Source organism: Mixophyes fleayi, chromosome 7, assembly GCF_038048845.1.
Source record: "Mixophyes fleayi isolate aMixFle1 chromosome 7, aMixFle1.hap1, whole genome shotgun sequence".
NCBI classification, from domain to species: domain Eukaryota; kingdom Metazoa; phylum Chordata; class Amphibia; order Anura; family Limnodynastidae; genus Mixophyes; species Mixophyes fleayi.
This window is the reverse complement of record NC_134408.1, coordinates 7,702,061-7,719,976: the sequence shown is the minus strand read 5'-3', so window position 1 is coordinate 7,719,976 and position 17,916 is coordinate 7,702,061. Positions and strand designations below refer to the sequence as shown.

The following is a 17,916-nucleotide window of genomic DNA, read 5'->3' as shown; positions in this document are numbered from 1 at the left end:
GCTCCGAGCAAAGGAACAAGGGCACACGCTCCCTGGGTTTAGACTTAGATAGAAATACATTTTATTTTTTTCCACTATCTATATGACTCCAACTTTTACTAACAGGATAAAGTTACAAACTCATCACATACAGTGGCATGACATAACCTACAATCTAAGGAATGAAGGGAGCAATTGTCGCATAAGGTAGAGGGGGAATAACTAATGGCTGTAGGTGGGCAACATGGAGGTTTACTAGCCTTAGGATGGAGTGGAAGCAAAATAATAATTAAGGAGGACAAGTGTAGGCTTCTTTGAAGAGTAGGGTCTTTCAAAAACGTTTAGAGATCGTGGATGGTGAGGGGAGTCTGATAGATCATGTAGACAATTCCACATAGAGATCTTTAAGGTTGAGGAGAGTATAATAGGATGTGTAGACAGTTCCACATAGAGATCTTTAAGATTAAGAAGAGTATGATAGGATATGCAGACAGTTCCATACAGAGATCTTGAAGGTTGAGGAGAGTATAATAGGATGTGTAGACAGTTCTATATAGAGATCTTTAAGGTTGAGGAGAGTGTGATAGGATGTGTAGACAGTTCCATACAGAGATCTTGAAGGTTGAGGAGAGTGTGATAGGATGTGTAGACAGTTCCATACAGATATCTTGAAGGTTGAGGAGAGTGTGATAGGATGTGTAGATAGTTCCATACAGAGATCTTGAAGGTTGAGGAGAGTATGATAGGATATGCAGACAGTTCCATACAGAGATCTTTAAGGTTGAGGAGAGTGTGATAGGATGTGTAGATAGTTCCATACAGAGATCTTTAAGGTTGAGGAGAGTATAATAGGATGTGTAGACAGTTCCATACAGAGATCTTGAAGGTTGAGGAGAGTATGATAGGATATGCAGACAGTTCCATACAGAGATCTTTAAGGTTGAGGAGAGTGTGATAGGATGTGTAGATAGTTCCATACAGAGATCTTGAAGGTTGAGGAGAGTATAATAGGATGTGTAGATAGTTCCATACAGAGATCTTGAAGGTTGAGGAGAGTATAATAGGATGTGTAGACAGTTCCATACAGAGATCTTGAAGGTTGAGGAGAGTCTGATCGAGCTTGTTGACAGTTCCACATAGAGATCTTGAAAGTTGAGGAGAGTCTGATAGGGCGTCTGGACAGTTTCAGACAGCGGTCTTGAAGATTGAGGAGAGTCTGATAGGGCGCGTAAATAGTTCCATATATAGATCTTCAAGGTTGGGTAGAGGCGTGTAGACAGTTCCATTTATGGGAAGCTGCCAAGGAAAAGTCTTGTAGCCCAGCATTGAATGAGATAATGAGACAGGAAGACATTAGAAGGTCAGTGGAGTACTGCAGATGGAGGAGAGTGTCTTTGGCTCAAAATTATAAGGCAGACAGGAGTTTTGGAGGGATTTTTATGTGTTCTTGACAAGCTATATATAGTTTTTAGATTAATTTAGCCATGTTTAAGTCGGAAATGCCACCATGTACAGGATGAAGAATGAAAAAGAATTTCCACCCAAGACTGATAAATGTAGTTTGGGAAGTAAATAAGTGATATCACTTAACAGTGGTCCTGCGATCCACCCAATCTGGCGGTTCACCTGCTGCCACCAGGGGAGGTCGTTCAGGAGAGCATCACAGTACCGCAGTATTTAACTTATTTAACTCTAAACCGAATTTAGGTAGACTTATTTTTAATGAGTGAAAAACTTGTGAACTTGTTTATGAAGGTGAGGGAGCGCATGTTGGTATGTTCTTTGGAGGTTACATAGATGCTTCATTTAGTTCTGTTTCACTGAGACGCTTCATGGAGAGAGATATATTCTTCTTCTTTACCTTCTTAATGCAGAGACTAAGCAGGAGCTTGAGGATCTCACAGCCGATATCAAGAAAACGGCAAACAAAGTTCGCTCCAAGTTGAAAGGTTAGTCCTACATTTTTATGATTCCTTCTTTATAGATTGACATCCACAGCTTCCGTCCCTCTTATTGAATTCAGTAGAGCCTCTCAAAGTCTGTCGTCTTATTCTTACAATCCCCTCTTTGGTAGCTTAAACCATTGCTGTGTTATTATAGCGTTCCAATGCAGCCTATCACAAAGAATGGGTCGAATTTTGGAGCCATTGACGAGCCCGGAGTCCCCTTGTCGTAGCGGGATCAGCCCCAGCCTGGTCAACTCAGGATTGGAGTCTCTATGGAACGGAAGGGGAGGCTGCAAATAAAACAGTCCCTTTTCCCAGTCTACCAGACTCGTGCAGAAAAATGCTGAGACTTGTCTTGGCCAGCTGAGTTGTTTGGACTGGAATAATGAAGAATATTGCCTCCTCAATGGTCCCAGTATAATAGTAAGGGGTTCCTAAGACCCCTGCCCATTATCCCAATGGTAGTATAAATAAGTAAATGCATTTTACTTCAAATAAAAACCCTTCATCCACCACATTATTATATAAACATTCTTCTTTCCTTTGTAGTCCAATCCAAAGGAAAACGTAAAAAAGCCCCATAACAGACGATGCTACATTGGTCGCTAAGAGCTTATTGACTGTATCATGAACTGACCGGGATTGTAATTAGCTGCTCATCCAAACACCAACCTTTGCCCAAGCGCCAGCAAATCTCATCACAGCTAACGTGAGAAAACAATTGTGATACCGTGATCATCTACTGACGCTCCCAGTCAGTTCAGAGCTCCGTCATTGAGCCCCAGCTCTCTTAGCGAATAGTTTAGCATCATGTGTTATGTTTTTGTTTATTTCTATTTCCAATTGGATTATAAAGAATGAAGAGTTTCCAATTGGACTATGGCGGAGAGAAAAAAAAAAGACTTTATTTTATATTAGAACGAGGGGGTTTATAAATATTTATTATAAGATATGTTTTTGTGTTTTGTTTTTACTGTGTTGTGTAATGTACCCATTATACTGGAACTACAGCTTTTGTGGAATTGTATATTGTTGTACAGCAAGCACCAGAGTGTCCTTCCATTCAATAGCTGTCATTTGCCTGCTGGAACATGTAGTTCCACAATCGCTGGATCTGTAGAAAACAAACTGTGGGAGTTCCTCAAGACCCTTCCATTGCAGGCACTTCCTTTGAGTTAAGGGATACTTTCGGCGTGATAAGTGGAACTTTGGATGTGGAAGGGTTTGATACTTTCGCATCCATGAAAAGTACCACATAGGCCACCAAATTGAGTACTCCCCTTAGACACACTGGGGGCCATTTACACCATCAGTAAAATGTGGAGGGGCAGCGTAAACTATGATTCCTTCTACTTTATGGTGTCATGCGTTGTTCTCTCTGTTCTACCAGACATGTGCGCGGAATAACATAGCAATATGGCGTCCATTGCCAGAATAACACATTTGTTGCTCCTTATGATGGGCAGAGTCAGCCAGGCATTGGCGGATTAGTGAGATCTAAGCAGTATGTGAGATATCTGGTACTATGTGCCGGATTCCGTACTTTGGGGTTGCAAATGTTCTAATGAACTTCAGGGGGCTCAGCGTGCTCATATATGGGAATGGGCCAGGTTTACCAGAAGTACCCTGAGAATTTTTTGCTGAACAAAATAGCTACATTTTTAAGCAAACAATGAGGTGGCTATAATCGGATCCTGGACACTACGGGTTTTAAGCCATCTAGGTGCATTTTATAAAGGAAGCGCATCTGACCATAAACATCATCAGATTTTGAATCTTAGGTCATACTACATCAAAGTAAGATGTGTCTGTCATTGACTTCACTACTCTACTCCCTTCACAGCTATTGAGCAGAGCATTGAGCAGGAGGAGGGACTCAATCGCTCCTCGGCTGACCTGCGTATCCGGAAAACACAGGTGAGAGATGGTATTGTAATGTTACCCTCTTTATTCCCAATTTTTCTAAAACCTTCGGTTTTGGTTTCTCTCATTTCATCCCTTCTTTGACTGTATCCACCGTCTCTTCCACGCCAGGTCCCTGCTCATCTTATCTTCGAGAGTTCCTTCCCGCTCTTCTTCTCTCTCCAAACTCTTCTCATCATTCTCCCTGTCCTCTCTCCTCTTCTCTCTGATGTTTCTCACGCTCTTCTCTTTCTTCTTCAGCACTCCACTCTGTCCCGTAAGTTTGTGGAGGTGATGACAGAATACAACGCTACGCAGTCTAAATACAGAGACCGCTGCAAGGATCGTATCCAGAGACAACTGGAGATCAGTACGTATCTTGGAGATAGTTTATGGGGAGGACACTGAATTTGTGTGGAGAACATCATGATGGGAACGATGACTGTCATTGATTGAGATACATTTGGGGTTGGAAGAACTGTAAGTTTGTCTATGGTCACTCAGGTGGTCAGTAATAGGAAACACTTATCTTATTCCTCCCGACAGCTGGCAGAACTACGACTAATGAAGAGCTGGAAGACATGCTGGAGAGCGGGAAGCTGGCCATTTTCACGGATGACGTGTGTAATGGGGCTGGTGAGGGGGGAAATGGGGCGATTTTGTTTTTAGTTGCCCACGTAAAAAGTCACATTCATTGCCTGACGCTGACAGACGCTCTTCTTTGTCCAATAAAGCGACATGAATCACAGAGGCACAAGGGGACTGAATATGTCCCTTACACATACACACAGGATGGGCATTTTGTGAGCTGACTCAATATCCATTGAGAATGCAGCTGGAGAACAAAGTTTGTCCACTCTGTTAAATGCAAGAGCCAGATACAACATTCATGTGAGGGGCCTAAGTTTGAACCCATAACATGAAGTTGACTTTATGCAGAATTTTAAATCGCCCAAAAAATCTGAATCGGCAATTAACCTGTACAAAACGTTTGCTCTCTTATAGGCACGTTAGTCCCTGGATAGCCACATGGTCCCGACCACTTACGGTGCAGGGATGGCATTCTGCTCAGTTTTTTACCTTACTGTTTTTATAATTTATATATTGTATCTTATTCATGTATCATTTACATATTTGCTTCATATTTAACTATGGGCTCAACTCGAACTGAATAATTTGCATTCATTGTTTGAGGCTAATGGATTGCAGGGATAGAGTTGAGACCACGGAGAGATATAGTAGTGGGGGAGGGGGTGCGATAGCACAGAGATGTGTCCTTGAGGGCAGAAGATGTAAGTTTGTAGAGGCTGACAGACCACACAACAAAGAGCGTTATAAAAAAAAGTGTCAGATGAGCAGTACAGAGAAACACAAAAAGGACGATTACCCTCATACACAACAACATGTAGAGTCACGTAGAGCTCAACATATGGTCCACGCCGAATGCTGACATCTCTGCTGCCTCCTACAGATCAAGATGGACTCCCAGATGACCAAACAAGCTCTGAACGAGATCGAAACGCGACACAATGAGATCATCAAGCTGGAGACAAGTATCCGGGAGCTCCATGATATGTTTGTAGACATGGCAATGCTCGTGGAGAGTCAGGTGAGGGGGCAGGACCCACGGGGACTTAAGTGCTGGACCTATGGCAAAATGGTGGACTCCATGTGACTTCTCCCTGTTTTTCACTTCCAGGGTGAGATGATAGATCGTATTGAGTACAACGTGGAGCACTCTGTGGACTATGTGGAGAGAGCAGTCTCTGATACCAAGAAAGCTGTGAAATATCAGAGCAAAGCAAGGAGGGTGAGTGACAGACAAACTGAGTGATACACAGGAGGGAGCTCTGGGAATGTCTCTATATACCCTGGACACACAGAATGAGTGATACACAGGAGGGAGCTCTGGGAATGTCTATATATACACCGGACAGACAGACTGAGTGCTAGATAGGAGAATGTCTATATACACCCTGGACTGACAGACTGCGTGATAGATAGGAGGGAGCTTTGAAAATGTCTATATATACCCTAGACAGAAAAAATGAGTGATACACAAGAGGGAGCTCTGGGAATGTCTATATATACCCTGGACAGACAGAATGAGTGATACATAGGAGAGAGCTCTGGGAATATCTGTGTATACCCTGACAGACAGAATGAGTGATACATAGGAGGGAGCTATGTGAATGTCTATATATACCCTGGACAGACAGAATGAGTGATACATAGGAGGGAGCTCTGGGAATATCTGTATATACCCTGGACAGACAGAATGAGTGATATATAGGCAGAAGCTCTGGGAATGTCTATATATACCCTGGACACACAGAATGAGTGATACATAAGAGGGAGCTCTGGGAATGTCTGTATATACCCTGGACAGACAGAATGAGTGATACATAGGAGGGAGCTCTGTGAATGTCTATATATAACCTGGACAGACAGAATGAGTGATATATAGGCAGAAGCTCTGGGAATGTCTATATATACCCTGGACAGACATACTGAGTGATACACAGGAGGGAGCTCTGGGAATGTCTATATGTACCCTGGACAGACAGAATGAGTGATACATAGGAGGGAGCTCTGGGAATATCTGTATATACCCTGGACACACAGAATGAGTGATACACAGGAGGGAGCTCTGGGAATGTCTATATATACCCTGGATAGACAGACTGAGTGATACAGAGGAGAATGTCTATATATACCCTGGACAGACAGATTGAGTGTTGTACCGGAGAGATTTCAGCGAATGTCTAGTTGTCATACATCCATTGGGGGACACCGGAACCATGGGTATTAGAGGTGTGTGCACTTAAGGAAAAACTAGAACATGTATCAGCTTCCACCACTCTATATCCCCTAGTAAGTAGGAGATCAGTTTTTTTCAAAGTCCCCACAGGAGCTGGGTGCTTTTGTAACTGCTTATGACAGCTCATCTTTCAGGGCTGAATTGGGCAGTGAACTTGCAGTACCATCATCTAGGAAGGTGGTCACAAAAGTAATCATGTCTCCCAATCAATGTTCTGGAGCTAAGAGCAATCCTAAACACTCAGGTCAGGGCTCAGCCTTCTCTCGAAAGAAAGTCTTTGAAAATTAAATCTGACAGTGCATCAGCAGTAGCATATATCAATTACCAGGGAAGCACCAAAAGCTCTCTGGCGATGAAGAAAGTCAAAGAAATCAGTATTCTGGTAATCTCAGCAGTCTACATTCCGGGTAGAGAACTGGAAAGCAGACTTTTAGAGCAGAAATGCTCTACATCCCGTGAATGGTCCCTTCATCCAGAAGTATTCCATCGTCTAGTCGAAAAGTGGGGTCAAACGGAAGTAGACATGATGGCATCTCAGTGGAACCACAAAATTATTGTTATTGTACAAGTACAAGGAACCCAAAAGCGTCCCTAATAGACACAATGTCGCTTCAGTGGAACTTCTGTCTGATTTATACTTCCCTTCGGTAGCAATACCACCAAGGGTTCTAAAAAACTGAGAAGAGATAAAGTCCATGCGATACTGGCTGCTCCGGATTGTCCCAGGAGATCTTGGTATGCAGAGATTTTAGATGACAAAAGGACCTTCCTTCCGCTTAATAAATACCTACTGAGATCTAGGTCATCAGAACTTACATCTGTTGGCTGTTGAAGCCTTGACAGAGTAGTAGAGACTATGAGAAGAGCTCGAAAACTGTCCTCCGCAAAGAACTACCATAGAGTCTGGAAAATTTACATCTCTTGATGTGAGAAGTGAGAATGGACTATTAGTTCCTTTAAGTTAGCAAGATTGCTTTTGTTTTCACAGGAGCATCTGGAAAATGGATTAAGGCTTACCTCCAACCACCATACATTAACTCCTTTACGCCATGGGATCTTAATATTGTTATTAGGGCCTTACAACAAGCACCATTTAAACCTTTGGTTTCTGTAGATATTACATTTCTTACTTGGATAACTGTGTTTTTGATAGCTCTTTCTACTGCTAGAAGAGTATCTGAGACTCTTTCTTGTAAATCTCCTTTCCTCACGAGAGGGCTCTGTTGCGTACTAAGCGCTTCTTTCAACCAAAAGTGGTGTCCCAAGTTTCACCTAAATCAGGAGATTTAACAATCTTCTAATTCAAAGGATTCTTTCATACTGGATGTAGCCAGAGCTTTCAACGATTATTTGGATAAGACTGCTACTCTCAGAGAAACAGAACCTTCCCGTCCTTTCACGATGCTCAGAAAAGAGACTGACCTACGACAAAACAGTCCATTGCTAGATGAATTACATGTAGAATATGTCAGACATATATGCCTGTTCCTGAAGACGTTAGGGCATATTCCATCAGGTTCGGTGAGTGCCTCCTGGATGGGGCAGCATAGGACCACGGTGGAACAATTGTGCCAGGCAGTAAACTTGTCTTTTGCTCATACATTCACTAAGTTCTACAAATTTAAGGTTTATTGGTCTGTGGATGCCAGTTTTGGACGCTAGGTTTTGCACTCAGTACCCCCCATGATTCCATTGTCCCACACTGTATGTACGAGGAAATAGGATTTTTGTACTCATGTTGAATAATTTTCTCTTAAGTCCATTGGGTTATACTTTTTTTGCCGTTCTTCATCTCTTGGAGGACAATATCCTTTTTTGTTGTGTCATCTCCTTGTTACTAGGCTCCTGGGGCTTTTTTTTTAGAAAACTTCTGATCTCGTTCCTGCTAGGGATGTAGAGGGAAAGGCTGACACTTCTTCAAGTTTTGTCTTAAAGTGCTCCTACACGCACCTCTAATCCCATGGCTCCAGTGTCCCCCAATAGATTTTGAGAAAAGGGTTTAATGTAAGTACAAAAATCCTATTATATAATCTGGACAGTGGTCAACAAATGTCAATATACATCCAGGACAGACAGAATGACTGAGTGTTATACAAGTAAGAGGTCAGCAAATGTTTAGCTACACCCATAACCAGAGGGTCATGAGACAGACACACATACACTTGTACACCTGGGGATAGAGCATAGACAGAGAGACTAGAGGACTGATAGATATAATGTATATGTTACAGATCTACACAATGTCATTCTGTCCTTCCAGTCATTAAGTTGCATATATGATTATCTCTTTCCCTCTCTCTCTCTATATATAAATACGTCTAGTTATATAAATGTAATTTTACTTCACTGTCCTGTGTAACCTCTCTGACAAGTTCTTTTTCTCTCTCCTCTCTTTCTTCGTAACTCTTCATCTCTAATCCCTCATCTACTCTGCCTCCACTATTTCTTTCCTCCACCAATGTCTCCCCTCTACTGTCCCATTCTTCTCTTTTCCATTGTCTCTTCTCCACTCCACCAATGTCTCCCCTCTACTGTCCCATTATTTTCTTTTCCACTGTCTATTCTTCACTCCACCAATGCCTCCCCTCTACTGTCCCATTCTTCTCTTTTCCACTGTCTCTTCTTCACTCCACCAATGTCTCCCCTCTACTGTCTCATTCTTTTCTTTTCCACTGTCTCCTATTCACTCCACCAATGCCTCCCCTCTACTGTCTTCTCTTCTCCACTGTCTCTTTCCTCCACCAATGTCCCCCCTTTCTACCTTCTCGTTCTTCTCTTCTGCACTGCCTTTTTCCTCAACCAATGTCTTCCTCTTCTACCACCTCCTTCTTCTCTTCTCCACCGACTTTTTTATCCACCGATGTCTCCCTCTACTACCACCTCGTTCTTCTCTTCTCCACCATCTTTTTCATCCACCAATGTCTTCCTCTTCTACCACCTTGTTCTTCTCTTCTCCACTGTCTTCTTTCCTCCACCAATGACACCCCTACACTGTCCCATTCTTCTCTTTTACACTGTCTCTTTTTCACTTCACCAATGTCTTCCCTCTACCGTGTTATTCTTCTCTTCTCCATTGTCTCTTTCCTCCACCAATGTTTCCCCTCTACCATCTCATTCTTCTTTTCTCCATTGTCTCTCTCTTCCCTTCACCAATGTCTACCTTCTTCTGTCTTTCCTTCCTCCTTCACTGTGTCTTTCTTCTCTCCTTTCCCCTCAACCGTCACTTTCCTTGCTCCACCTCTATCTGTCCATTGCCAATCCTCTATCACACTCTTCTCCCTCCATCTTCTTTTCCCCTCCCCCTGCTTTCTTTCTTGTCCTTGCTCTATGTCACTCTTTCACCTCTTTTCCCCTCTTTCCACTCTTTCTACTGCCTTTCTCTACCACTCTACTCTGCCTCTTCTTTCCTCTATCACTTTTCTTTCTTTTACCTCACTATTCTTTTTGTCTCTTATCGCCTCTGTGCTGCTCTTCCTTCTCTGCCTCTCTTCCGCCCCCCTCTGCTTCTTTCTTCCCTCTTTGGTATGGTTCTTCCTCATCCGCCTTCCTCCCCCCACTCCCCTTGGCGTCGGTCTTCTTCCTCTACTTCTGATGGCGGTTGGGTATGTAGAAGAAGATTATGATTATAATCTGTTGTGTGGTGCTGGGTGTTGTGCTGGCCTCCTCTATTGGGGGAACACTGGGATTCTGAAATAAAACAAATGCACAATGCAGATTAAAAGGAAAGATAAAGAAAATAGTGAATTACAAAAAGAAAAAAAAAGAGATACAATATTATGTACATGACAAGTATTGGGATTTACGCACAGATCAGGAAGCTGTGAGTGCGTCCGCCCATTTTCGCCTCTGTGGGTTTCACTCAGGAGTTAGGTTACCATCAGCTAATTTGAGTTTGTGGGGAGCATATTAGGTAGATAATTTTCCCCTCAACAGTGTTAACTGACGTCAACCTAAAGCCAAATCTTCACTTGTCACCCACAGGAGCTGGGGGCGAAAAGGGCCCAAAAATTCCCAAATATTTGTTTGTTTTATTTCTTTTTTTTTCCTCTGTGTCTGTTTCCTGTTTTGTTTTGTTTTTTTAATCACTATTATTATTATTTATTATTTCGTCTGTCAAGGTTTGAAAAAAACCCCAAATTGTATTTGACGTTGCTGGACGTGTTCCATGGGGACCCCCGGACATGTGGCGTTGGCAAAGGGTTCGGGCTGACGCTTTACATTGTCCTTTTTTTTGACTGGTGGCTGAGTGTGTTTGTTTCTGCCCAAAGTCTTGTGTGTGCGCCTCCGCTCGAACCTCTTCCGTTTTATCGGTCAGGTGGTGATGAGAGTGTGTTTGTGGGGGAAGGGGGGGGGTGGCGGCATGTGAGCCAGTTGGGTATCCGTCTTGGGAAGCCAGCGGCCCTCTAGTTCTCAGTCGCTGGCGGAGATAGACCGGATGCTACGTGAAAAGCATGCTGACGTTACACAGCGTGGCTCCACTCTGTGATACTGTGTGTTGTGTATTCTGCAGACGTAGCAATAGGCAGGGGAAGCATCACGTCATTTCGTTCCTCCTCCCTCTGAGGAAGGAGTCTGCTGCTCGCCCTTCATCCGTTCATTTCCACCTCTTCGGATACTGTTTTTTTATGAGTGTTTCTTTTTGCCAAAGTTTAGTTTAACAATCTCATGTCGCTTTGCCTTCTCATATCAAATCTCCCCCCGTTCCTTTCTTTTATCACCGACTGTGAATCCCAATAACTTCCTCTATTGCCTTATGAAACGCTCATTCTATTGCTTTGTATAACCATAAACTATATCCTATTACAATTCCATGATATTGCCCTTCTCGTTGCCTCATGTACAGCAATCCAGGGTTGTATAATATAATCCCTAATGCTTCATAGGAATCTCCTTATGAGGTCTCCACCCTATAGTCCTACTATCATACCATATTACCCTATAACCCCCTTATAAACTAATATATTCTCCCTGCATCTCCTCGTAAAGTTTCATATACTCTGTCCCCTTGTGTACTCACTTCCTGTAAACCCTTACTGTCCAGTTATCTGGCCTGATCTTACTAAACCTATAATTGAGGTCCCTCGTACATAAAAGAGTATTTTAGATCAACAAATACACGTAGCTTAGTTTCAATACTTAATGATGGATGCAATGATGTGTGCTGGGGGGGGGAAAGTAATTTTCCATTGCACTTCTAACTTCCTGGAAACTTACAGAGAGCACAACAGAAAGGGCACACTGATTAACTGCTGTGGAATAAATTATTCAAGACTATGTAAAATATATTTAAATCTGAAGGCAAGGGAAAAACGCAATATTTAAAAATGATACAAAAGGCTATTTTCTATAAAAACTTGTATTTGGGGTATGTTTTCCTTTAAATTGTATGAAACTTCATACTGAATTTCAGAATTCTCTGACCGTGTATATGCAAGTAGTTGTCGTCCATTTTGCACACTCCGCCATCAAAACTTATTTTTGAAATAGTGGTCATACCTTATATTTATCCACATTTCTCTTTTATTTTCAGCCAAATAGAAATATTAATAAACCAAAGTTTGTCCCAATTCCTGCCTCACTCGGCCCAACTCATGACCCTGTGGGGTCCCACTCCAGCTGGCCCTGCGCTAACGCATTTTACTACCCGGCCCTTATAGACAGCAAATGCAGAACAGTTAGTGTGAGTATGTTTGTTCATCTTGTCATACAGCAATAAAGTAGTCTGACCTCACAACTGTTCTGTTTGTGACATCATCAGGATGTTGCAAAGGATTATGGGCCGCCGGCCAGGGCATTGAGTGTTGTATAGAATTTCCTTTTTTTGATTTTTCTTTTTTTGTGGGCTACCATGCAAATTGCGTTGAAGTGTGACGCACAGAACCTTGTGTGTGCACAAATACAGCATAGGTGTGTGACTAGAGCTGCTGGTATCTATACCGCGTTAGGTGTACATAGATTATACTAGAATGACTACAGAGCCATCTAATGGGGAGCTGAGGGTACTACAGGAGTGCAGTGCAGTATAGGGAGAGTACGAGAAAAGCATACGGCTTAGTCACATATCATTCTCATTCCCTGCCAAAAGTGGTACGAAATTTTATGCAGAAAAAAACCAAGAATAAAAATGTCAGCAGCACACACAGCCCCTCAATACTCTTCCCCCGCTGTGTCTGTTTGTCTCCTCCGTCGCCCTTTGCATGAATATGAGCTGTCTCTGTGGATATTTTAAGCCTCTTTTATCCTGAAAAAAATAACAAAACACTTTTACTCGGGGGAGAGGAGAAAAGGACAAACAGTTCCTCGCGTGCATGCAAGAACGAACAACTCCGGCCAAGAACTCAACCAAGGGGCGGCCATTTTGAACTAATTTTGTCAAAGCGCATTTGTCGATAAACAGAAGACATCAGATCGTTGTGTTCAGAAATTGATGTGTCCGATATAATCAGGTTATATCTTTTTTGTTTTCCTTTACCAGCCAGGGGGTAGCCATCCGTGGTTTGTTTACATCACAAAATAAAATGGCTTCCTCAGTAGACAGAAGGAGGGTTCTTTCACTGTATCTATGCAGTTTTCATTGGATTTTTTTAAACACACCACAGTGAAAAGTGGTTTGTCCTGCCTTCAGCTTTAATATTTAATATATCTATATATGTAGTACAATTTTAAAAAATATATATATATTGATTCTCACAGAAATCATTATTAAGTCAGTAAAGATATGAAAAATTTACTGAGTAAAGAATATGTCCAATAATTTGTCTGAACTTTTTTGAATGTTTAAAGGGGATTTCTAATAGTATGAGTAGTTTAAGTCCCCTCATGTATGTTATATGGATTTCAGTTTCTGTTTTGACTATATGCAGACAACAACCCAACTTGCTCCTTTCCTTAACAAGCCTTATTTTATTTTATTTTATTTTTTAAACAAGTAAAGTGTCTTTAACCAGGTGCTCTGCACCCAACAGTGTTCATTTTTTAGTCTACATTAATCATATGAGAGCACAGAGTGAATAAAGTGATGTTTATTTAATATGAGTCATGAGAACACAGAAGCATGTTCGCAAGAGTGTCCAGTAGGAAGCAAGTTTCAAAATGGCCGCCCGCAGCAGCCATATTGTATGAGCGTCTCTGGTCCCTTTGTGTGTGTTGTGCCCTTGGATTTCTGGGTGTCTAATTGGCTTTTTTCGTCTTTGGATTTGCTGTAAATGTTTTCTCCGTTAGCGGCCTTGAAATTTGCATGTTTGTTTAATTTTAATGAGCGTCTCCGGTCGTGAGGATAAACTGAAAGGAGAACTAGGTCTAAGGGAGGGTTCACGCAGAGAGGGAGCGGCAGAGCCGGGGGCGGGTTCGAGAGGCAGGGAGTTGGCGAGTCACCATGAGAGACGATGGTAGCGCAAAGGCAAAGGGGTGTGGTTTGTGTGTGTGATGTCACACAAACATTAAGCAGTAAAAGTGTGACCGTCATGTGAGATAGTTACTCAGTCAAAAACGGAATAACATCAAACCAGTCAAGCCAAGAACTAAAGACGGACTTGCCTACGTTTGTCTGACGTCACACAGACTTTATGGAGTGAAGTTTGATAATTGCGTGAGGAGATCGCTCTGCCACAAAATGGCAGGCCAGGTCGACCTGAAAAAAATACGAGATACCAAAGGTTGCATTGAATGTTGGGAAATGTTTTGAAATTGGGGCCAAAACCTGTTGACTGTAAGGCCATGCCTAGGAAGTGCTGGCGCCACTGATTTCCTGTCAACATAAGGCTTCGAGAAAATGGCTGACTTTGTAAAGAGTGACATCATCAACTAAGACACGATTGAGCCATTTTAACTCACCCTTCCTTAGTCTTGGGGATTTAAAATGGCAATTATTCCCTGGTGAAGACGACCTGTGACGTGTGACAACCTCCTGTTCCTCTCCTCCATTAACCCTTTACCAACCAGAGGGGCCTGCTACACATCCTCCGCTAGCAGAGAAGGGGTCGATTTCTCCCGCTCCCTCTTCTCTCTTACTCCCTCCCTCCCTCCCGTCTGAAACAATTTTTTGATGTTTAAAAAAAAAAGTCTCAGTTGAAAAAAAAAATGTGAATTGCAAAAAAAAAAAAAAAAAGTTGTTTTAAGGTTGAAAAATATCAAAAAATGAAAAAAATTCTGGAAAAAAACTGCTTGCATGTTACAAAAATGTGAAAAAAATTACAGCAGAAACCGTGAAAAAAAAAAAAAAGAGAAGAAAAAAAAATATCTGAATTCTCGGTTACAAAAAGAGTGTGTCGTCTTTATTTGTTTTTGTTTGTTGTTTCTTTGTGTTTTTTTATTGTGCTGCTGAAAAAAAAAATAATAAGAAACATAACGTTAAAAAAACCCTCACCCTAATGTGTTTTTGTGAAGTAAACAGTCGTGTCTCTTTGTGTGTGTATTCAACCTGATGTCTTTTGTCTGGGAGGGAGGTGATTGCAGCCCAATAGGGCTTTAAGTTGCAGGTAACACAAATCAGACATACGCTTTCATTTGTCCACGTACGTGAGGGGATTGCTTGGTTTAGGCCATGTCCATTGATGCAAAATTTAATCGAGGCATTACTATTTCCCAGTGGTTAGACAACTTAGGCTGAGTACACACTACAGAAACTTTCTCCGATGCAATATCATTAATGATTTTGCCAACGACAGAAAGTCCTGATCAGCATGCCGATTCATGTGTACACCCTCAGATCTGTGCTCTTCTTCTGTCATAACCATGAAAAGATCGGGACTCTGTAAACTATATGGAGATCTGCCTACACTGCAGAATTGGAACAACATCATTCCACCTTTTTTTAATCCATTTTTCAAATGAAACAATACGATGTGCTTTGGAACGATAATTATCGTTCCAAAGCACGTTCATCGTCGGAGTGTACACACTAATGCGATATCGGGTTGAATAATCTGGTGAAAAAACTAGTGTGTACCCAGCTTTAGTCACACACGCCTTGAAGAGAATCATCAATCCATCGGATTTTCTGTCCTTTAATGATCGTATTATGATTTATATCATGTTACATTGGATTTTGATCAATCATAGTGATAGCTTAGGAGATCACAAACACACTATCATTTTTGGCCAAATCATTTGAAAGTTACTAAATTTACTGACAAGATTTGCACGCCTGTGGCCAACTTGACATGCTCAAGAGTTATCCAAGCTAATGGCTGATCGTCTGTTCTGGACGGTGGTACAATTCTGATATTTGCAACATGATATTAAAAATACATTAGGATCTTCAGGATGCGGACCACCGCCACCACAGAGGACTTCCCTAAATTTTGGAGAAATGTGTATTAGTCCTGTCACTGAGAAATTCTCGCCTTTGTCAAACCTTCCGAGGTTCTTTTAAAGGGAAGCTATCTTCAATATATATCTTTTGAATATTCTGTGAAAGATGAAATTCAGTTCATCCATGAAATTTACTGTGTTACAACACTTGACATAGTGGTCGTTGGTTTATTTTGATCTAGTTTGCAGCATGTTATATAATTATACGACAAGCCTCTGTTGTTATTTTGGTACACTTTATATACTACAGATAAATTCTCAAATCTGGTTAAAACAAATCTGATTATTACTCTGTGGTTAACGGTATCTCCACATGGAAGTTTGTGAATGTATTTCCGTTAGACAATTTTACAGAAAGATTGAAGTGCAGACTTTTATTAAACAGAAGAAATTCACTAGAACCAGACCCCATCGGTGAGGAGCAGTAATGTCGCTAGTTCTTAGTGAATTGATGAACCACGACTGAAAATTGGTTTAGCAAACAAGACTTTAAGCCAATGGGAGTTTTTCTTTAGAAATGACTAAGAATGTAGTGAACGCTGAAAGCAATGTGGAAATTGACCTAAAGCGAATGCTATTCAAAAACTTTGTGTACAAGTCCGTTTGCTCACCTTAGTTTTGGTCTATCTGCACCTAGCGCGTTTAATTGGCTGTTAGAAAAACGCATTAAACACTTTTAAAGTCACTTTTAAGGCAATCCCAGAGAAAATATATGTTGTTGAAGCAAAACCATCTTAGCTTCAATTAACACATGAAAAGTATTTTTTCGAATTATTCTTATTCTTAATATTAATATTATTATTAACATTTATTTACATAGCACCTGAATACTTCATAGCGCCTTAAACAAACGCACCTGTGTTGTATAGACAGAGAGGTAAGCAGGCTAATAATTAATGTGCCAAAAAGCATAATCCATAATGAAAGTGGAGAGTACAGTTGTTAACAAAGTATTTTTTTTAGCTAAAAAAAACAACACATATTATACTAAATGATTTTGTTTTTAAAAAATGAATGGAAAAGAAAGTACATTTTTTAAAAAAAAAAAAATAGATATATATAAATATAAAAAACAAACTTTAAGAAACATTTGTTAGCATGTTAAGGTTACTGTATAAACTAATAAAATTACTTTTTTTGTAAATATGAGTTAATCGAACAAAAATTAAGAAAAAAAAATGTAGCTCAAAAGTAAAATCACTTTAATTCACTTAGTGTAATAAGACTATAAAATACAGATATTTCTGCAGACTTTATCAAATGCATCTTTAGTGGTGATGAGGCTGATTTTTATTTTTACTTTATTTTATATTTCAATTTTTACAAAAGAAACTTCACTTATTGCCGCAATTCAAGAATATAGCAGCAATGGTTAACTTACACTTCTGTAGTTGGATTGAAAGCCAAAACTCCCCAAAAAAATAAATAAATAATAATCTAAAACTATTTAAAAAAATATTTTTTTGTAAAACCTTTAAACATTGGGAAAAAAATGCTTTATTCACCCAGAGACACTTATTTAAGATAGGCTTCCTCATGGAAGCCTTACTGGTGGCAGGGATTACAGCCAGCTATAGCAGGGCTTCTTATATCGGGCAATATTTATTAAAGATCCCATCTCTGATGAAAATGCGTTTTCACTTTTGATAAATCATCCTGTAAAGTTTTCCAATCAGCAATTACCTTTCATCTGTCTAGTGTGAGTCAGCCCTGTTTTATGTCCTTTCATAATAAATACATTTTGTTGATGGTTTCCTTTTAAATACTATACTTTGTAATTACCATTCAATACATTAAGTTACACCTTCAAGCAGAAATACTATTTATCAATAGTGAGTACTCGGAAAAGGTGAGCTCATTCAGATATGCAGGATTTGTCCTGTCTTTTAAATGAAAATCCTTATGTGCTATTATGGTATACTACGTAAATCATTAAAAGTATCACAACGATTGTTC

The 17,916-nt window shown here is 40.7% G+C and overlaps 1 protein-coding gene across 1 annotated transcript in view; it reads left to right on the top strand.

Moving 5' to 3' along the window:
* STX1B (syntaxin 1B) overlaps nucleotides 1–17,723 on the top strand; it is a 51,614-nt gene extending 33,891 nt beyond the window's left edge. Inside the window, exons 4-10 of the mRNA XM_075178878.1 lie at nucleotides 1,854–1,928; nucleotides 3,769–3,842; nucleotides 4,089–4,197; nucleotides 4,374–4,447; nucleotides 5,299–5,436; nucleotides 5,527–5,637; nucleotides 10,259–17,723. Of these exons, the coding sequence (XP_075034979.1) occupies nucleotides 1,854–1,928; nucleotides 3,769–3,842; nucleotides 4,089–4,197; nucleotides 4,374–4,447; nucleotides 5,299–5,436; nucleotides 5,527–5,637; nucleotides 10,259–10,339 (662 nt within the window). The 3' untranslated portion in view covers nucleotides 10,340–17,723. The remainder of the gene's footprint in view (nucleotides 1–1,853; nucleotides 1,929–3,768; nucleotides 3,843–4,088; nucleotides 4,198–4,373; nucleotides 4,448–5,298; nucleotides 5,437–5,526; nucleotides 5,638–10,258) is intronic.
* The last annotated feature ends 193 nt before the right edge of the window (nucleotides 17,724–17,916 follow it).